The sequence below is a fragment of the Eriocheir sinensis genome, chromosome 37 (genome assembly GCF_024679095.1).
Source record: "Eriocheir sinensis breed Jianghai 21 chromosome 37, ASM2467909v1, whole genome shotgun sequence".
In the NCBI taxonomy this organism is placed as follows: Eukaryota; Metazoa; Arthropoda; class Malacostraca; order Decapoda; family Varunidae; genus Eriocheir; species Eriocheir sinensis.
In genome coordinates this window covers 2469494-2491224 of record NC_066545.1, presented here as the reverse complement: position 1 = coordinate 2491224, position 21731 = coordinate 2469494, and the positions used below count along the sequence as shown (strand labels likewise).

The 21731-nt window shown below is 43.6% G+C and overlaps 2 protein-coding genes across 2 annotated transcripts in view; both read right to left on the bottom strand.

Moving 5' to 3' along the window:
• Positions 1-348: 348 nt before the first annotated feature.
• LOC127008456 (uncharacterized) lies at positions 349-8905 on the bottom strand (the record flags this gene model as incomplete). The annotated part of the gene is made up of 2 exons (XM_050880600.1): positions 349-6608; positions 7312-8905. A coding segment is annotated over one exon (921 nt), but the record flags the coding sequence as incomplete, so codon positions are not given.
• The window catches only part of LOC127008455 (E3 ubiquitin-protein ligase TRIM9-like), a 71924-nt gene continuing 59093 nt past the window's right edge, over positions 8901-21731 (bottom strand). Inside the window, exons 9-10 of the mRNA XM_050880599.1 lie at positions 13707-13879; positions 8901-9040 (exon numbers count right to left, since the gene is read on the bottom strand). Coding sequence (XP_050736556.1) covers positions 8909-9040; positions 13707-13879 — 305 coding nt within the window. The 3' untranslated portion in view covers positions 8901-8908. The remainder of the gene's footprint in view (positions 9041-13706; positions 13880-21731) is intronic.

Sequence of the window (21731 nt, the reverse complement as noted above, 5' to 3'; positions counted from 1 at the left end):
GGGTGAGGGTTGAGGGGAAGGGCCAATCATGACTTTCTTTTCCGGCCTTTGCTTCATATGTTTGCTTTTTCAGATTTATTTTCCTTTAGAAAGTTTTTTACCATGCCCGGCTTCTTCTTTGACGATTTCAACTTTTATCATTCTGTATGTTAAAGATAATTTTCAACATACAGATTTTTTTTTGTATTCTAATGCTAATTCAATTTCACTGACTTAGAAATTAATTTTGCTTTATTGCTTTTCCTTACTATGAACATTTTTCCCCTTAAAAGCTACTTCTATACTTAAACTAGCACTTATGACACTAAGCAGGCAAGGGAGAGAAAAAATATCATTTTTTTACGAAAAGTAGGTTTTTAATTTTAAGAATTATTTGCCGTACATAAAAGGAACACACAGACTAGAACGCACACGGCTACTATACGTACACATATACACATAGTTACATATCGTACATACACAGAGACTCTGCTTGATAAATATTTATATATATAGAAATTTTTTTATTATTTTTGATTAGTCGAAAGTTGTTTGTGTGTGAAAACTTTGCTTTATACAGAGGAAAAGATTAGTGGGTTGAGATAAGAGAAATAATGGGATGAAAGTAGATGTATAATGAAGGCACAGAACAACAAAGTCAAGACTGAAAGTAACGTTGTGCAAAGTGTTTCCTGTAAACTGAATGTCAGCCAATCAAAGGAAAGGAAAGGAAAAAAAAAGATGGAGTTAGAAAAAAAGATATTATGACATGAAAAAGGGAAAGGGTGAATAACAGAGAAGGTAATTTTTTATGAGCAAAAAAATTATAATCAAGGAAGAAAATGCAAATTGATGAAAAATATATATAATCAGAAAAGAAAAAGAGTATCAATGTTTAATTATGCAAATATAAGAGATGGAACTGAAAAGGTACAAATTATTACCAAGCATGAAGAATTGTAAGGACGATAAATAAGGAAAAAATAAAGAAACAGGAATAAAAAAATAAATAGAAAAAGATACCAGTTATGACAAAAAAAAATAAAAAAAGGAGGAAAAGACAAATAAACAGGAGTAAAAAATAAATAGAAAAAGATGCATTATGACAACAAATATATAAAAAAGATACAAGTAATGCTAAAAGAGGAAGTAAAAGAAATAGGAAGAAAAGTATAAGGAACAGAATAAGAGAAGACAAGCAGCAAGACAGAAATGACTAGGCAGACCAGACGAAGGAGTAGGACACAATTCCGTTAATCTCTCATTCCTTATTTCTTATTCATTTTTAATTCTTTGAGCACCATAATTGTTTCCTTTTTTTAGTTTTTTCTTTGGCTTTCTACCTCTGAAGATACAATTACTTACTTTTATCTTGATTTACTTTTTTTATATGTCAAGAGGAAGGGAGGGGGAGGAGGAGGAGGCAGTGTAAATCAGAATCGTCTTTTGTGTTAGTTGGTTATTTGTGTGAAGGAAAATGGAGAGGAGAGAAAAATAAAAGGGAATCAAAGACAGGATAAAAGAAAGGAAAAAAGATGGGAAAGGATTGAGGGAAACAAGAAAAAAAGGAGAGAAGTGAATTATATATGAATTCACCAAAAGGAAAAGAAGGCAGGAAGGATGGAAAAAAGGGAGGAAGATAAAGAAGGAAGAAGATCAAGGAAGTTAGAAAGTAAGCAAGAAAGAAAAATACAGAAGAAAGGAAAATAGGCAGGGAGGGAGAAAAAAAGGAAGAAAAAAATAAAGGTAAAAACAAAATAAGAAATTAAGAAAAAAGAGGAAAAGAGGGAAGAAAGGGAGGAAGGAAGGAAAGAAAAAAGATAGACTAACAGGAAAAAAAAAGAAAGAAAATATAGCACAGGAAGGAGGGCAGGAAAACAGGATGGAAAAAGACCGAAACAAGGAGAAGAAAAAAGAGAAACATTTAAAAACAAGGAAGGGCTGACTAATTCGTATCAACAGTGAAGGTGCTGCAGCTGTTGCCTCATGCCAGTTACATCATCAAACAGCACCAAAAGAGTCACAAGGGAGTCCATCAGTTTACCTTGCCGAGTAAAGGATGAAGAAAAGAGTCCACTATGAGTCAGGTCCACTACGGGATGCACGAGTCATGACGGATATCAGTATTAATCATTCCTCGGTACTTTTATTATTGTTACTGTTATTATTTATTGTTATTGAGTTGCACAGAGACACTGACCACACCAACACATTGAGTTACGGGGTGAACCGGGGAACCACCGACTGAGTAGAGGGGCACGCAACATAAAGGAACGGGTCATTTGTTTCATTGGGTTGTTTGTTGTGTCGAGAGCAAAGGTGGTGGTCTGGGGTACGGACTGTTCAGCCTAAGGTGAGAACACGCCAGGAAAGTAGTTCCTCCCATGGGTGATAGAGGAAGGGCACGGCTGGTCTGGTGCTGGGAATTGGTTGACAGCTGATCCAATAGGGGTTAAGTGAAATCTGGCTTCAGGTATATATAGAATCAGGTAGGAGGGTAGTGGGCAAGGCTTCTGCTCTGATGCATTCTCACCTTAAGTCAAATAGAGTACTAAGTGAAGGATCTCTCTCACTCTTTGTCATCATTATCATTGTCATCATTGTCATCATTGTGATCATTGTCATCATTATCATCATCATCATTGTCACTATCAAGATCATCAGCATCACCTAATATTTTGGTGATGTATGATAAAGTGATGATTGTATTTTTGATGAATGCTATTTACATGTATTTATGACAACATTGAAATTCATATTTATCATTTCTTTACATATATTTGTCAGCTATCATGAGCAATGTATCTTCATCGCTATTCCTCGTAGTATATTCATTTTCAATTGTTAAGTCTCTCAGTTTATGTGGTTAAAAATGCAACTTCATTCTAGACTTCTTTTGAGTGTGTGGAAAGAAAACTTAAAATTATATAGCAAATGCAGCTCCCTGTCATAACTTCATTTACTCAGCTAAAAGATTACATTCTTCCATGAATATACACACTTGTAATCCTTCACTTAAAACAATAAATAAAAAGAAAAACTCCATTATCTGTTTTCTCCAGGCAATATATTTCTTTACTGTGTATTATTTTTTCCTCGCTGGGATCCTCTGCAGGTGTGCAAACCAATTATTGGAAGGTGAAGCGGGTGAGCGGGTGAGTGGGTGTAAGTCTTAAGCCATTCCTCCTCCTTCAGTATTTACACTTCCCGAGACCTTACATTCCTACCGTGTTTACGAGTCTTGTGTACGGAAACTCTTTGGTAAAACACAGACGAAAAAGAAAATACAAAAAAGGTGAAAAATGATGTGACAGAATTTAAACATATTTACTGTTCCGCAAAAAGAAAATGGGAAACAAAAAATTGAAAACTGACATCTCCGTTACTTTGACTATTGAAAATGATTCCAGACGCATGGAAAAAAATATTGAAATGAAACTGAATGCCACGACTGTATTGCTTTTTTTGCGGAATTTCAAAGGTAAACTTAAAAAAAAATATATATGTGAAGCAATTAGATTAAAGAACATCAGTGAACTAATTTCCTGTAAATATCTATGTACACACCAAATGCATGAGTGACGCCGACGGAATCATCTCAGTATTGAAAAAAAAAATGCAAATAAAATCATACAAATAAAAGTTACAGAATTCCAAAAGAGAAAAAAAGGAGGGGTAGAAGGTAATGCTATTTACATTTTTTTAGTGTGTGTGTGTGTGTGTGTGTGTGTGTGTGTGTGTGTGTGTGTGTGTGTGTGTGTGTGTGTGTGCTAATCCTACAATAGTCATACTCTATTTCACTACAACACAAACTGTACAGGAGAGAATTTGGGGGCTTTCTGGTGATATGGGGGAGAGGGGAGGAGAGGGGAAGGGGAAGGAAGGGGCAAGAGTTAGGGGGAAGGGAGGGAAGGGGGAAGGAAGAGGGAAAGGCAGAGCGACTATGAGAAAAACAGCCGAGATAAATGCCGTCTGTATAAATGTAAAAAAATCACTGATGCACTCCTTCCATTTCCTTAATGTACCTGTAGCTTTCTAATTAACACCTGACTATAATTATATACTTTTTATTTCCTGCAGGTGAGGGGAAAGGGAGGGATGTGGGGGGAAGGAAGTGGACTGGAGGTAAGTGGAGAAGGAAGAGGGGAAGGGATGGAGAGTGAAATTAAAGTGAAGTGAAGTTAAAAGGAAAGAAAAAGGGAAGCAAAAGAGAGAGAGAGGGGGAGGGGTAAAATCTGAAGGGAAAGAGGGGAAAGAGAGGGAAAAGAGAGGGAAAAAGAAGGGGAAGAGGGGATTAGGAGAGGGATATAGATAAAATTAGGAGGGAAAAGAGAGTAGAAGAGAGGGAGAAAGGGGAATTAGAAGGAGATGGAGCAAAACATGGGAAGGAAGGAAGAGAGGAAGAGAGAGAATAAAAGAGAATTAGAAGAGGGGAGAGGGGAATTAGGAAAGGGGAGAGGACAAGGAGAGGGGAATTTGGAGAAGAGAGGAGAGAGCGGGAGAAGGAGAGAAGAATTGGGAAAGAGGGGGGTAAACTTTGTCCTTGTTCAATCTCTTATAATTACATATTTTTAAAGTAATAATAATAATACTTTTTATAGTGTAAAAATATAATCTTACATATAATGGACTTGTCGAGATAATTACATTCAAACAATTACCGTCCCTGGTGCTGCGCGGGGCCGTTATGCTGCAGGTAATTACGACAGGTGATGCTAATTGGCCCAGCCCCTCGTTGGCTCGTTAACCTGCGACTCTCATCTTCTTCCAACCTTAACTAATGGATCGTTTCAGACAGACCACTGAAGAGTCGACACCATTACCAGACCTAATTACCTTTACATTATCACAACTATTATTTCCATTATTATTACCATTATCTGGTACTTCCCAGGTCATGTCCTATTTTATTTTCTAATTATGTAGTACCTCATGAACATAAACCTTGAAAAAAATAAGTTAAGTGAAAAAATAATAATCTGTTTCACTGTATGAGGGAAAATGTTATTAGAGTGAATTGTGTATGGGAGTGTGTGTGTGTGTGTGTGTAGATTATGATGGGTGATGAAATGTTTATGATTTTTGATTGATGTCTTGTGAAGGTCAACTTTAATGAACTATTTTGCTGACGGGAATGAAGTGAAAATATATGAAAGTTTACGAATACAGAGAAAAGGACCATTACTGACACATTTGTAGTTGTTTCTCTGAGTGCTTTTTTCTTTTTGTCGTATGTCGAAAAGAGCCCAATGTTTTTCCCTGTCCTTCATCATGTCTATTGCCGTCCATGCTGTTATTCTTTCACGCCGCGTCATCACTCTAAAATCCCACACAAGATAAAATTTGTCGCACTTGTTTCCGTGTTAACTATTTTTTTTCCTTCTCCGTAATGTTGCTTTGCTGTTTGTAATTATATTTTTCTGCTGTGACATTTCTCATTCAAATGTCCTCTAATTACCCCTGAATTCATTACTCTAAAAGCCATGTTGATGAATGTTGCACTCGTCAATTCTTTTTGTGATTAATGTAGCTTCTATTTACTTTATTACATGTTTTTTCCTTTTTTCAACTCATCAAATTAACTCCATATACAACCTTGATCATCATGAGATTTTACTAATGAAGAAATCCACTAGTTTTTTTTTTTTTTTCTTTTTTTGTAACCAACTTTTCCTCGTTGCATCACTTGATAATCTGTGCCTTCTTTTGCTCTTGTAAAACTTTGGTGTATGAATTTCCAAGCCTCATCTCTTTCTATTTCTGTTCTCACTGCTAGTTCTTTTTTACCTTCAGTGCACTCATCAACCTTCCCAGCACTTCCCTAAGGTCATCAACCATTCACAAAGAAGTTAAATATATCTCCAGCATTTACAAACCCCAAACCCACAAAAAAGTCACTAATACTCAAACTCTGAACTACCGTACATGTCATAGTATTTTTTGTGGGGGGGTTTAGTCTACTTGCTATCCTCTACTTTTGTTATGAGCTCAATGCTACATTTTTGCACTCAACTTTTTTATGATCCCAATGTTACTTTTGTTCCTATCAACTTTTCACGACCCATTTATTACTTTTTTCTATTAACTTTTGATGAGTGTGAAATAAGTTCTCAACATGAAATACAGTGCAAATACAGTGATGGGTTGTGACATGTTAGCTTGGAGTTGTTTTGTAGTGTTGTGTTTATGAGGAGGAGGAAGAGGAAGAAGAGGAGGAGGAGGAGGAAGAGGATCAAGGAAAGTGAAGGAAATACATGAAGAGGATGAGAAAAATCAGGGGCAGTGGAGGAGGAGGAAGAGGAGGAGGAGGGGAGAACACTAAGTCCTTCCCACACTCAGGATGAATTGAAAAGAGGTTTGTGTGTGTGTGTGTGTGTGTATGTGTGTAGTGTGTGTGTGTGTGTGTGTGTGTGTGTGTGTGTGTGTGTGTGTGTGTGTGTGTGCAGTCTATCTTTCTCCAACTAGCCCCAAATTAGCTACAAAATCCAGGTGTACCTCCATCTTCCCACCAGGTGAGCAGACACAGGTGAGTGGGTGAACAGGTTAACAAGTGCAGAGGCTGGGATGCGAACCCTGGACCTCTTGGGGGGGTGTAGAGGGTACCAACCACTGTGCCATCATCAGCCATCCTAAGTGTGGTGAAAGGTGATCATTATACTTAATTAAACTGTAAGTAGGGAATGGTCTTGTAAATAACTGTTTGAAAGGTTTAGTTAGGTAAGTGTGTGGGTGTCGTAAGTATTGGTAAGTAGGTAAGTGTGAAGTGAAGTTAAAAGGAAAGAAGAAGGGAAGCAAAAAAAAGAGAGAGAGAGAGAGAGAGAGAGAGAGAGAGAGAGAGAGAGAGAGAGAGAGAGAGAGAGAGAGAGAGAGAGAGAGAGAGAGAGAGAGAGAGAGAGAGAGAGAGAGAGAGAGAGAGAGAGAGAGAGAGAGAGAGAGAGAGAGAGAGAGAGAGAGAGAGAGAGAGAGGAGTAAAATTTGAAGGGAAAGAGGGGAAAGAGAGGGAAAGGGAGATGAACTTTGGAAGGGAAAAGAGGGGAAACTTAAGAAAAAGAGAGAGGGAGAGAAAGGGAAAGGGTCAGTGGTGCAAATAAATAATTGTAAGTGTTGAAGAAATACATTAATGTGTTTTGTGTTTGCATTCCCTCTTGAAGATATGCGTGGTGTGTTCGGTAATAAAAAAAAGCCATGATAATATAACAGTAATAACAAAAAGCAATGATAGTAACAGTAATAATATAAAACAATAACAATAACAACAGATAAAAAAAATGAAAAAATAAATAAATCCAAGTTAATTAAAATCTGTTCAACTCAAAAGGTAAAAATAATAACCTTCATTTCTCTGGCTTTTCCTTGTTATTCTTCTTTCTCCCTCCTAATCCTCCACCTCCGAGCTGCATCTCTTACTGTTTCTGTTCTTTGTATTTGCTATTTACTTTTTGCCTTCAGCATTTCCTCTGTGAATTTCTGCGGAGGCGTCGTTTCTCTCTCTCTCTCTCTCCTCATGGTCGTGTTTTGTTTTCCGGCTCTTCGTTTTGACCTGCACTCACCTGATCTTAATTTCCCATGAGGTGTCTTGCTTTTGCTCTTTTTGGTTCACATTTCCTTTATTCTTTTCTCCATATCCACTTTCACTATTTTCGTTCTCACTTTTTCTGTGTTCTCACTTCCTCGGTATTTGTATTTTCCTTTTCTGTCTCGACCGCATTTCAACGCAACTTTCTTTTTCTCCATTTGTCTTTTCCTGTTGATCACCTTTATTGCCTGTTCTTCCAATTCGTCCCTTTTCCTTCATAGCATCAATAATACAAACACAAATGAACAAGGTGCATGGGTCCTATCATTGTTTAACACTTTTTCCTATAACACATTTGCTCAATTTCAATATCTGGCCACGTATGTGAAACTATTAAAGAAAAAATAAGAAAATGTGTAATATGCCTACAATTACTCTATTTTCTTCTTTCTTTCCATTATTTTCTCTATTTTCTTTCTCTTCCATTCACTACAGTTCAGTCTTCTCCTCTTCCTCTTCTTCCTTCAGCTTTTCCTCCTTTTCCATTTCTAAGCAGGTGTGAAGAGCTGGGTTAGTGGGGACTCTCTTGAGGGGGGCTGGTGTGGCTGTGTTAAAGGTGCTGGGGGCTGTTTGTGAGGGCTGTATGGCTGTTTGTGTCTGTGGGGACTTCAAATCTGATTCAGGAGTCTTGGCAGCTGTTTTAGTAGCCTCTGTGGTAGTGGTGTTGGTTGTCTGCAAGTCTGTGGCATCTGTCTGTGGCGTTGCGAAAGTCACCGCCTTGGTCTTTTTTGATGCTGTGGTGGTCGTGTTCTTCTTTAGTGTCTTGGTTGTGGAGGAGGCTGTGGCTGTGGAGGTGGTGGCTGTGGTGGAGGTAGTGGTCTTCGCACGTGTCTTTGCTGAGAGTCTTTGTGACGTTCCTCCAGGCTTCTGTGATTTGGAGTTCATGGCTTTGGACGAGACCGACGTGGGTTTGGAAGAGGGTCCCGTAGATGATTTGGGCCCTGCAGCAGCACCTTGGGATGGACCTGTCGATGTTTCTTCTGCCCCTGTAGAAGGACTTGTGGACTTAAGGGAAACTGTAGCTTTTTGAGACCCACCTGTTGCTTTGTCTGACGATCCTTTAGCTTTATCAGAAGACCCTGTAGCTTTGTCCGAGGGTGCTGAAGATTTATTTTGGGACCCTGGAGCTTTCTGGGACACACCTGAGGCTTTAATGGAGCTTCCTGTGGGTTCCTCTGGTGCTGTGGCTGCTTGTGCCTGTCCTTTAGTCGTTAGTAAGGCCCCTGTGCCCTCAGAGACCCTCGGAGGCGTGTGCTGGGGTGCTGGTTGGGGTGCCAGGGTGGGCTGGGCAGGCTGGGGGCACGCGGGAGTCTGCCGCGCCCCCGGGGATTCCTGGGGCGGGGGGGCGGGGTCTCAGGTGTCTGACTGGCTGTCGTAGTCGGAGTGGGGGGGGTCGAGGGCCGTGTGTAGGGTGACGGTGACGTTCCTGTTGACACTGACGGCAGGGTACAGCAGGCCAGAGAGGTCCGTGAAGGCGACATCCCCCTGGCGAGACAGCAGAGGTTAGGGAAGGGGGCAGGGGTTAGGGCAGGGGTGGCATGGGTTGTGGCAGGGGTGGCAGGTGTTAGAGCAGGGTGGCAGGGGTTAGGACAGGGGTGGCAGGGGTTAGGACTGGGGTGGCTGGGGTTTGGACAGGGGTGGCAGGGGTTAGGGCAGGTGTGGTAGGGGTTAGGGCAGGGGTTAAGACAGGGGTGGCAGGGGTTAGGGCAGCTGTGGCAGGGGATAGGGCAAAAGTGGCAGGGATTAGGGCAGGTGTGGCAGGGGTTAGGGCAGGGGTTAAGACAGAGGTGGCAGGGGTGGCAGGGGATAGGGCAGGGTGGCAGGGATTAGGGCAGGGGTGGTAGGGGTTAGGGAAGGGGTGGCAGAGGTTAGGACAGGGATGGCAGGGGTTAGGGCAGGGTGGCAGGGGTTGGGGCAGGTGTGGCAGGGGTTAAGACAGGGGTGGCAGGGGTTAGGGTAGGGGTGGCAGGGGCTAAGGAAGGGGTGGAAGGGGTTAGGGTAGGTGTGGCAGGGGTTAGGGTAGGGGTGGCAGGGGTTTGGGAAGGGGTGGCAGGGGTTAGGGCAGGGGTGGCACGGGTTAGGGCAGGGGTGGCAGGGGTTAAGGAAGGGGTGACAGGGGTTAGGGTAGGGGTGGCAGAGGTTTGGGCATGGGTGGCAGAGGTCAGGGTAGGGGTGGCAGGGGTTAGGGAAGGGTTGGCAGGGGTTAGGGTAGAGGTGGCAGAGTTTTGGGCAGGGGTGGCAGGGGTTAGGGTAGGGGTGGCAGTGGTTAGGGCAGGGGTTAGGGTAGGGGTGGCAGAGGTTAGGGCAGGTGTGGCAGGGGTTAGGGCAGGTGTGGCAGAGGTTAGGGCAGGGGTTAAGACAGAGGTGGCAGGGGTTAGGGCAGGGGTGGCAGAGGTTAGGGCAGGGTGGCAGGGGTTAGGGCAGGGGTGGCAGGGGTTAGGGAAGGGGTGGCAGAGGTTTGGGCAGGGGTGGCAGGGGTTAGGGTAGGGTGGCAGGGGTTAGGGCAGGGGTGGCAGAGGTTTGGGCAGGGGGGGCAGAGGTTTGGGCAGGGGTTAGGGTTGGGTGGCAGGGGTTAGGGTAGGGGTGGCAGAGGTTTGGGCAGGGGTGGCAGAGGTTAGGGTAGGGTGGCAGGGGTGGCAGGGGTTTGGGCATGGGTGGCAGGGGTTAAGGTAGGGGTGGCAGGGGTTTGAGAAGGGGTGGCAGGGGTTTGGGCAGGGGTGGCAGGGGTTAGGGTAGGGGTGGCAGGAGTTAGAGCAGGGGTGGCAGGAGGGAGGGCAGGGGTGGCAGGGTTTAGGGCAGGGGTGGCAGGGGTTATGGTAGGGGTGGCAGGGGTTTGGGCAGGAGTGGCAGGGGTTAGGGCAGGGGTGGCAAGGCTTAGGCAGGGGTGGCAGTGGTTAGGGCAGGGTGGCAGGGGTTAGGGCAGGGGTGGCAGGGGTTAGGGCAGGGGTGGCAAGGCTTAGGGCAAGGTGGCAGGGGTGGCAAGGCTTAGGGCAAAGTGGCAGGGGTTAGGGCAGGGGTGGCAAGGGGTGAAGGAAAGGGGAGTAAACGAGTTAAGAGGTAAGGGAGAGGGTACGAGGTTATATTAGGTAGGTAAGGGAGTCAAAGGGAGCAGGGTATAGAATATGCAGTTATTTGAGGCAGATATTAAGAGTGGTATGAATAAGGAGGAAAGAGATGGGGGTAAGGGAGTTAAGGGAGGCATAGGGGTGTGGGGTTATTTCAGGTAGGTCAGTGAGTTTAAGGGAGAAATATAGAGGGTATGGGAGGGGTAACTGGTGGCTGATACTGTGGGTGGTAAGGATCAAAAGGAAAGGGAAGAGGAATAAGGGATCGAGTTTATGAGGTTATTTCAGGTAGGTAAGTGAGTTTAAGGGAGCAATATGGAGGGTATGGGGGGTAACTGGTGGCTGATACTGTGGGTGGTAAGGATCAAAGGGAAAGGGAAGAGTAATAAGGGAGTTAATGAGGTAAGGGAGAGGGTATGGGGTTACTTCAGGTAGGTAAGGGCATTTAAGGGAGCAATATAGTGGGTATGGGGGGTAATTGGTGGTAGATATTAGGGATGGCATGGCTCAAAGGGAAAGGAATAAGGGAGTTTATGAAGTAAGGGAGAGGGTATGGGGTTATTTCAGGTAGGTAAGGGAGTTTAAGGGAGCAGGATAGAGGATGTGCAGATATTAAGTATGAGTTGTATGGATTTTTTTTTTTTTTTCACAGCAGAGGAAGCAACTCAAGGGCAACAAAAAGAAAGTGTAGAAAAAAAGCCTGCTAAAAAAAATCCGCTAGGAAAAAAAAGGAAAGAAAGGGAAAGGGATTTTGAGGGGGTATGGGTGAGGGCACAGGGTTATTTGAGGTAGATATAAATTAAGGGTTGAACTGAAAAAATGAGAGGGAAAGGGGGCAAAGGAACTAAAGGAAAGGAGCGAGAGTGTGGGTTTCTTCCAAGCAGATATTTACTAAGGGTTGTTTGGATAGAGAAAGGGAAGAAGATAAGGATAAGGGAATTTAAGAGGAATGAGGTAGGAGATTATTAGTGGTAGAGATAATGGTTGATTTAAATAAGAGAAAAAAAAGTGAGTTAGAGGTAGTGATAAAAGGTGACAGTGGTGAAACTTGACAGGGGTTAATGTTGACAAATTATATGGATGGCAAAGGGTCAAGGAAGGGCATGGCACGGTAGACTTGGCAAGGCTGAAGTGAGGATGAGGGGAAAAGAGTGGAGGGGCAAGGGGAGAGAAGTAGAGGGATTGCAGGGTATAACAGGGTAAGAAGCAAGGGTTGAAAGGGTATGAGAGAGGATTCGGGGTCTTGTGAGGAGAAAGGGAGAGAGAGAGAGAAAAGAAGCTGTGAAGAAGGATAGAGAGGAGGGGAAGAGAACAAAAGGGGAGACAGGGATGAATGAAGGAAGGAGAGAAAATACTGGATTAAGGAGCAAAGGTGGAGAGAAGGATCAGGAGGAGGAGGAGGAGGAGGAGGAGGAGGAAGAGAAACAAAGAGATAAGGAAGAGAGGGAGGAAAGGAGAAGAGTTAAAGATACATATACAAATGAATGAGGAATAAGAATGAGGGTAGGAGGAGGAAGAGAAAGAAGAAGAGGAGGAGGAGGAGGAGGAGGAGATATAAGTACAGGGTAGAGAATGGGTTAGTAACAGATTGAGTAAAAAGGTAAGGTGGAGGTTAGATAATGGAAGGGGAGGGGTTATCAAGCAAATGGAAGGGATGGGAGGGGAGGAGGAGAGGTAAAAAAATTGTGATGATGAAGTGGAGGAAGGGGAGAGAGAGGAGGGGAAGGGGAGGAAGTTAAAGCTGAAAAATGAGGGGATGAGAAAATGGAGGGGGGGTGGGGGGAAAGGGGAGAAAGGGAAGAAAGGAACAGAGGAGGAGGAGAGGAGATGGGAAGGTGAAAGAGGAAAAGAACATAGAAGAGAGGAAGGGAGCAAAGGGGAGTAAGGGAGAAAAGAACAGAGGGAAAGAAGAAGAGATGGGAAGGAGAAAGAAAGAGAACATGGAGGAGAAGAAAGGAAGAGGACGAGGAGAGGAGATGGGACGGTGAAAGAAGAAAAAAAGAGAGAAGAGAGGAAGGGGAGTGAAGGGAGTAAGGAGAAATAGAAGAGAGGAAGGGAGTGAAGGGGAGTAAGGGAGAAGAGAACAGAGGGAAAGAAGAAGAGATGGGAAGGAGAAAGAGAAAGAAAACATGGAGGAGAAGAAAGGAAGAGGAAGAGGAGAGGAGATGGGAAGATGAAAGAGGAAAAGAACATAGAAGAGAGGAAGGGAGCGAAGGGGAGTAAGGGAGAAGAGAACAGAGGGAAAGAAGAAGAGATGGGAAGGAGAAAGAGAAAGAAAACATGGAGGAGAAGAGAGGAGAGAGAAGTGGAGTTGAGGAGTTGCTGGGAGAAGAGAAAAATGGAGTAACGGAGAAGAGGAAAGGAATTAGGAATGACAAAAAATAAGGAACAAGGAAGAAAGGAAATGCATAAAGATGGTGGGTTAGGAAAAGGAAAAATAAGGAAAGAGGGATAAAGAATGATGGCAGAAAGAGGGTATAGGAGGAAAAATGAGATGAGAAGAAAAAGAAGAGGGAAGGGGAAGTGAGAGGAATAAACAAGAGATGAAATATGGGAGAAAAAATAATATCAGATGAACAAATTGAATAACGGAATACGATGAATATGAATTAAAGGGAGAGAAAAAAGTTAAATGTTTCCTATTCTCATTGTTCTACGTACTACTCTCTCTCTCTCCATCACCTCTACAGCACTTTTTCTCCCTCTCCCATCTCCATTTCATCTCACTCTATCACCTTCTCCTTCCTTCCACTTCTTTTCCTCTCTCTTTCTCTACTATCCTCTCCCCTCTTTCTCCTTCTCTCTCCCCTCTCTCCTCACCGTCACCAGTCCATATTCCAATCACCAATGCACACACACACACACACACACACACACACACACACACACACAGCTCCCCATCTCTTCAAGCCATTATTCCCCCCTATCACCCCAACTCTCTCTCTCTCTGATTAATGTAGCATCACTTAGGTTTAAGGACAGACCACCTAGTCTGGACCATGGGGTCTGTGTGGTCTGATTTTCTATGTAAATCTATGTAAATCTCTCTCTCTCTCTCTCTCTCTCTCTCTCTCTCTCTCTCTCACCTGCTGCTCCTCATTCACGTAGAAGGTCAGCGTGCCATGGGTCAGGTCCAGCAGCACGCCCACCGTCGTGCCCACGCCCACCCCGCCCTCGCAGCGGCCGTGGTGGGCGGCGCCGTGCAGGAACCATGAACGCTGGTGGTCGATGTACATGGCCCACCCGTGTACGTCGTTACCTGTGTGTGTATACGTGGGGGTTAGGTAGGGGTGGGGGGAGAGGGGGAAAGAGTGAAGGCCAGTGGTGGGTGGATTGTGGTAGAGGTGGGAGGGGGGTTCTGTTTTGTGGGCTGGGGGAAAGGGTGGAATGTGTGAGGTTATGTGTGTGTGTGTGTGCGTGTGTTACTTTATTATATTTGTGGTTATTTTACTTTTGTTAATTTAAATTGTTTTTACTACTTTTCTTGTCTGTCTGTTTCCCTGTCTCTCTTCAGGAGCACACAAAATGAGGCTGCTTGATCTGTTGGCAAACCAATTACTACCACCACTACTACTACTACTACTACTATTACTGCTAATATATTACTACCACTAAAATTATTCCACTACGACCTTGGCACTACAACTTAGAGAAAATTATAACACACCACTGCCTCCGTCCCCCCCCCCCCCACACACACACACACTTCCTCCCTCCGCACGGCAACGAGGTGATCATGGCCCTCGCGGAGTGCCTCGGGGTCACGGTGCCTCAGCCGGTGTTTGCCGCGGCGGACACTGACTAATGGACAGGTGACCGCAGCGACGAGGCGGCCGGTGCCAGGGTGTCCTTCCCTTCCCGCGGCCCAGTACCGTTGGCACCGTTGGCACTGTGTTGGGGGGGTCGACGAGAGACCCCTGGGTGGCGCGAGTTATGGTGCCCGTTCACACTATCAGGCCCGTATTCTCAGACGCTTTCGGCTCTCACAACAAACATTAGGAGATTAGTTAGGTTCTCATGAGTGTTTATTACATTCATAGTGCAAAAGATGGCGCCACTATAAACACTTGCCTGCGCCATGACGGGCTGGGGACGACTACCATCCAGGCCCCTTAAGCAAGTCTACCGGCGCAATAGGCGTAGACGTAAAAAAAAAGCCATGCTAGACTATCGCTAGGCTCATAAACCTACTTCTACGAAATCTATCAATTGCCAGGGGCAGGCGCGGTACTGAAAAATCAGTAGTTCGGTTGCGGAAGTGCGGTACTTTTTTTTCGGAGTAGTGCGGTTGCGGTAGTGCGGTCCCATTTTTTTTTCTTTCCAGTGTGGTGCGCGGTGTGCGGTACTGCGGTAGCGGTAGTCACTAGTCAGTATGAAAATAAATACTTCAGTGCCTATCCTGGCTATCCATTGACTAACTAATAATTTGAGATAAAAAAAAAAATAGAGGACTGGAGGAGGGAGGAGGGAGGTAAGGGAGGAGGAAGGGGGGGACAGGGGAGTAGAGGACGGGAAGGGGAGGACAGGGAGGGAAGGGAATGCAACTTTCCGAGGGAAGAGGGAGGGGACAGGGAAGGGGGAGGAGGAGATCAGCGTCATGTGAGAGAGGAGGAAATTGGGGGTGGAAAGGAAGGAAGGAAGGAAGAGTGGTGCGACAGCTGAGCACTAACCAGGGAGGAATAGTAGGGAGGATATCGGGGAGTGAAGGGGAAGGGGAGTAGGGTAGGAAGGGGAGGAATAATATTCTCCGGCGTTTGAGCGAAAACGAAAGATTACTAATATGGAAAGTCATGACGGGAACAGTGAAACATTATTCAAACTGTCCAACATATTAAGACAAAACACACCGTGGGAAAGTTCTATACACTGGCGTCTCAGGCCTCAGCGAAGAAACCACGTGGAAATTTCAACGAGGAGATAATAATAATAATAATAATAATAATAATAATAATAATAATAATAATAATAAGAATAAGAATAAGAATAAGAATAAACTATTATTATTATTATTATTATAATCAAACAATATTGATCTTGGCTACATTGAAGAGAGAGAGAGAGAGAGAGAGAGAGAGAGAGAGAGAGAGAGAGAGAGAGAGAGAGAGAGAGAGAGAGAGAGAGAGAGAGAGAGAGAGAGAGAATGATAAAATAGAAAAGTTACAATAAAGTTGAAAAAGAGATATAGTATGTACTATGGTCTATGTTATGCATCAAAGAAAAATTTGTACGGGACATGAGACTGAGCGGCGATCATGTTAGTGCTTGCTTGTACTGTTGTACACTGCCATGTAGCTACAGTCATCGTCAGAGACAGTCATGGCGTGCCACCTTGGGTTGAGACCTTGGGTTGAGTGACGAACAGATTTACTAAAGAGTTATTCATTTAGTATTTAATTTTGAACAATAACTGAAAAGTCAGAATGATTGAATCACTGATTCTGATGACTGATACCGATTGACTGATTGAGTCCGATTCACTGTAAAAAAAACAAAAAAACATTTATGTGAGCATGCCGCGCTGCAAATGTCTTCGATAGTTTTCTAAGTGCCGTAGAAAGTACCGCAGGATTTTTAGTGCGGTCCGCGGTAGTGTGGTATGTTCAGAAAGTTTTCGGTAGTGCGGTACTTTTTGTGATGTGGTATTACCGCACTACCGCACTAAGTACTGCACTTGCCCACCTCTGTCAATTGCCGTGCGTAAGCCATTAGGGCTCATGCAGTCTAATAAACCAAATAAATAAAATAAACCAGCAAATAATAATAATAATAATAATAATAATAATAATAATAACAATAATAATCTGGAGTATTTATATATGGTTAATCAAAAAGAAGGAAAAAGTAAGGTCAGCGGCACCCAACACTCGCCCACCACCTCCGTCACGACAACCCGCCACACACGAAGACCAACACGCCGCGGACACGCCAGCGGGGAGAGGTGGGGGGAGTACAACACACCCAAGGACACACCATGCACCGAGGCAATCACCGCAGGATCAACAGGAGTACGGGGCACAGAACCGAGGTGATGAGGGCCGCGCCGGCGCCCACCACGCCGGGCCCCGCGCCTCTCCGACCCTGGACACAGCTTCCTCACTCACTTCTGGGGACACTTCGGTGACCATCTGCTGCCGTCCTTTCTCTATCTACCTCTCTCCCACGCCACCAGGGAAAGAAAAGCCATTCAGCTCCCCAACAATAAGTAAATAAGTAGATAGATCCATAAGTATCAAAACATTTTAATATAATAAATCAATACAAATAAAAGCAGCCTGTCCTACTATGGCGAGTCATGAATAATATGTAAATAATATTGCGTAACCTTCCATTTAGCTGATTAACCAAGCTAATTGTTCACTGATGTAACGCGAGAGATTTCCCGGTGCCACTCACCGAGTTTGATTGGCTCTGGATCATTGTTACAAAATATGCAAATGAAACACGGCCGTTTGTAAATTGCTGTATTCTCTTTAAACAATCAATAAACAATAAATACTTATTACTATTGTTATTATTATTATTGTTTTCATTATTATTATTATCAGTAACAGCATTAAATATATCTGAATTATTATTATTATTATTATTATTATTATTATAGCACACACACACACACACACACACACACACCAGTAACATGAGTGACCTTTCGACACACTATTACACGCACTTGACCTGACCTTGGACCTGACCTGAGGGCTGAGGACGACCTAAGATTAGCGGCTCAACGCCGTCTGGGACCTTCTGCCCTGTCTCGGCGGGGTCGGCCCTTCTGTTGCTGGCACCTCTTCAACGCCTGATACACCAATATATGTTGCTGCCACCTCTTCAAAACCTGATACATCACCAACTGTTATGTCTATATGACCGATTCTCACCCCTAAAGCTGTCACTACAGACAAGGAAGCAGGACGTGTCGTTTTGAAATTTTGCTACTTACAAAACATGATACATCGCAGCACAAGAAGCAGCCAAAGAAAAAAACAAAGTTGGATGACAGTGACTACAAGCCAGGAGGGTTTTAGGCACCGTCTAGGGAACCACTAACTTCAGAACACCAGTCTGACAACAAAGAGAAAGAATGGCGCCCCATGACACCCTCACCTACGAGTGCATAATATCCTCATTAGAGGAGGAAAGCAGGTGCCAGAATGCTCTCAAACAGATGTACAAGATGTAATATAAGCATATAAAAAACACTATAAATCTTGATGATCCACTAATGACTTCCCAGTGACTTCTTGGGAACACTGAACTTTCAATGCCGATTTCTCAAAACACATTTTTTTACATAAAACAATGACACTACATGTAAACTAATAAACCTTTTTTTTAAATGGTTTGCTGCACCCACAACAGCAATGAAAGGACTAAAATCCCGCGAGAGTAAATAATTCTAAATAAAAAAGTAATAATGATATAGCAAAAAAAATACCAAAAATAATGGAAAAAATTCAAAATGCTGGAAAAAATATTGTACATATATATATATATATATATATATATATATATATATATATATATATATATATATATATATATATATATATATATATATATATATATATATATATATATATATATATATAAAGCTATCTAAATAATCTATCGTGAGAATTAAATAAAGATCAAAATTACTAGAGAATAATAATGAAAATAATACACCCATAAATAGTAGTTAAGTGTTGACACAAAAATGTTAAAAAAAAGTGGGCGAAAATCAAAAAAACTTTTTTTAAGCAGAAACCTCTGTGGCTATCATATTTGAACTTGGCCATATGTATTATGATAGAACTATATAAGTTTTGTAAATACGCCAGCTTCTTACTTCAATTTTGATAAAAAAGTGGAAATGCCCCCCTCAATGAATTGTCGGTGTGCCAACTCCACCTCAACAAGAAACACCAGTGATATTCACGAATCATATGCAATTGAAACTTATGTTGAAAACATGTTAATATATCAATATGTTTCTGTGCAAACGGAAAATAATGTACATCATCGGAAGTTAGAGATTAAAGTATTTATAAATGCACGCGTTAGGGCGCCTTTACCGATGTGAGTTATGGGTTCGGGAGGTAGTTGTCCCTTTCGGTCCTAACTACAGCCTTTAACGGCTTACTCCCTCAGGGCAAAAACCCTGAAAATACAAATGAATGCTGCTTTAGCTGTGAGATCCCGTAGAGGCACAGGCGGGGACATCTACAGGAGTCCACTCTATCCGGTGCGCACTGCCCAGGCTCTTTCTAGGAATTCCTTTACCCCCTCTATATGTTCTTCTGGAGAGTGCACTTCCCGCCAGCGATGCAAATCTAACACTAATTATTAATGTGAGTAGAGTCGGAGGCACAGCGTCTCATACGAACTCCGTTTCTGTATCAAGGTAAAAATAGCTACGCGTAACTATCTTTACCTTGACCCAAGATCGACCTTTATAGAGTATGAACGGTACGAGTACGACCTGTATTTTTTTTCTTTACAGCAAAGGAGACAGTTCAAGGGCACAAAAAAAGTAAACATTAATAAAAAAAAAAAAGCCCGCTACTTGCTGCTCCTAAAAAGAATCCAAAGAGGTGGCCGAAAGATAGGTCAGTTTCGGGAGGTGTCCTGATACCCTCCTCTTGAAGAGTTCAAGTCGTAGGCAGGAGGAAATACAGATGAAGGAAGATTGTTCCAGAGTTTACCAGCGTGAGGGATGAAAGAGTGAAGATGCTGGTTAACTCTTGCATAAGGGGTTTGGACAGTATAGGGATGAGCATGAGTAGAAAGTCGAGTGCAGCGGGGCCGCGGGAGGGGGGGAGGCATGCAGTTAGCAAGTTCAGAAGAGCAGTCAGCGTGGAAATATCGATAGAAGACAGAGAGGCAACATTGCGGCGGAATTTAAGAGGTAGAAGACTATCAGTATGAGGAGGAGAGCTGATGAGACGAAGAGCCTTAGCCTCCACTCTGTCCAGGAGAGCTGTGTGAGTGGAGCCCCCCCACACATGAGATGCATACTCCATACGAAACATTAATTAAAGATTGTAAATATGTATAATAATAAGTTCACGAAAAGTGGGACATTAACATTATAATACCAAATAGCAAAAAGCGGGACACGTAAATAAAGCGGGACGTTTTTAGGGACATTTAAAAATAGCGGGACAAAAGTTAAATAAAAAAGCGGGACTATAATTATGTTCTATGGTCTCGTCGACCCCCCTTCACACATACGGCTGACCTTGCTTTCCCATTGGCCCACCTATATGTAACAATGGTTAAGATTCGTTTTAGGTCCGTGCCAGTATCTCATTACCTACCTTATGAAACATCAGTATCTCTTCATATATCTTTTCTACAAACCTTCAACAGTCATGGAAACGCTTTGAAAATCCAATTCAAGGACTTTTTTTTTACTCTTGAAAATAGGGGATAATGTTTACGAAAGCGCGTCGCCTCCTCTGCTGGCCTCGGCGACTCTGCAGCCCGTGTTGCGAGAAATACCTCCTCGCTGAGATAAGTCACATATACATGAGGGGGGGGTCCAGGGGGGGCTGCGCCCCCCCTGGTTAGAAGGGGGGGTCGAGGGGGGCGCAGCCCCCCCGTTAGTAGGTCGTAAAGTTCGGTTGGAGTAGTTTAAATATGCTCCCCGACCCTAAGCCCTCTGCGAGCTATTTTGCGGCTGCAGCGTCGCTAGAGGAGGTGACGTGCTTTCGTAAACATTATCCCCTATTTTCAAGAGTAAAAAAAAGTCCTTGAATTGGATTTTCAAAGCGTTTCCATGACTGTTGGAGGTTTGTAGAAAATATATATGAAGAGATACTGATGTTTCATAAAGTAGATCATGAGATACTGGCACGGACCTAATACGAATCTTTACCTAACAATATGGTCTACTATTCACCTCTATGGAGTTGGTCCTTGAAAAACAACACACTTCCCAGACTGTTCAGGTAGGAGGACTGTAAACAATGATCAGCTGATTGCTTGGGCGGTCAAATGAGACTCTTCAGAGCTGCCATATACTGTGCGGAGAGTGATGATGATGTCTGCTTATCCTAACACCACGCCGTAGTGTCTCCTCGGTGTTTAAGGGCCGCTTTCACAGTCGTTTTGTTTGTTTTAATCGTTACCAATGGCGGCGATCGCCGCTGTAGAATTTCCACTTAAAACTGGCCTAAGGGGTAGTGGCTAGCCCCGCACCTTGGCACACGTACACTCTCAATATCTCTCGCTTACTCTGCAGCCGCCACTACCCCATCGGCCAGTTTCACGCGGAAAACTATAGCGTCGATCGGCGCCATTGGTAACGATCAAAATAAACAAAACGACTGTGAAAGCGGCCCTAAAACAACGCTTTTGCGATTTTACTAAGACGAGATGCGAATTACCCCAGCGCGAGCAAGAATTTCTCCAAATCTTGCGAAATTCTTGAATTTCTTTTAACGCGTCAGATATTCAATTTTTTTTTTTTTTTTTTTAAGTCTTGGCCTATTGCGCCGGTAGGCTTCTTCCCGGTGAATCCTGGATTCCTGATGGTCGGTCCAAGGTTTCTTCCCGGTGGGGCCTGATGGCCGGCCCAGCCCGTTCTGGCGCAGGCGAGTGTTTATAGTGGCGCCATCTTGCATTGGCTCATGCTGCCCTCCCGGAGCTCATCTTTAATCCTAGAATCTAGAGTCCGGGTTGATAGGTGGTCTTCTGGACAGCATGTGGGTAGTTTTAAGCCACTCGGCGGCGGCTGAAAAATCCCAGCTTGGTGGCACCGGGCGGGGATTGAACTCGCGTCCTCCTGAACGCGGGGCCGTCTCGCTATCCGTTCAGCCACCGGAGGATGGAGACGGTACGAAAACATCATCGTCTTCATTAAATAAGAAAGTAAAACGATGCCATCTGTCAATATTATGTTGAAAAAAAGACGTTTTAAGAAACCGTTGCATGCAGTGACGCTATCGGTACCAGGTACCGGTACCTGGTACCGATAACTGATATCGGTACTGGTACCGCGAAGCATCATGATCACTTGGGTTCCGGGAAGCTTAAATGATCACTCGGCACTGCGCATTGCCGCTAGTACCGGTACCGTTAGAATCTTAGTGACGCTCGGCGCTCGCCCGCCTCCATGTGGTATGGGC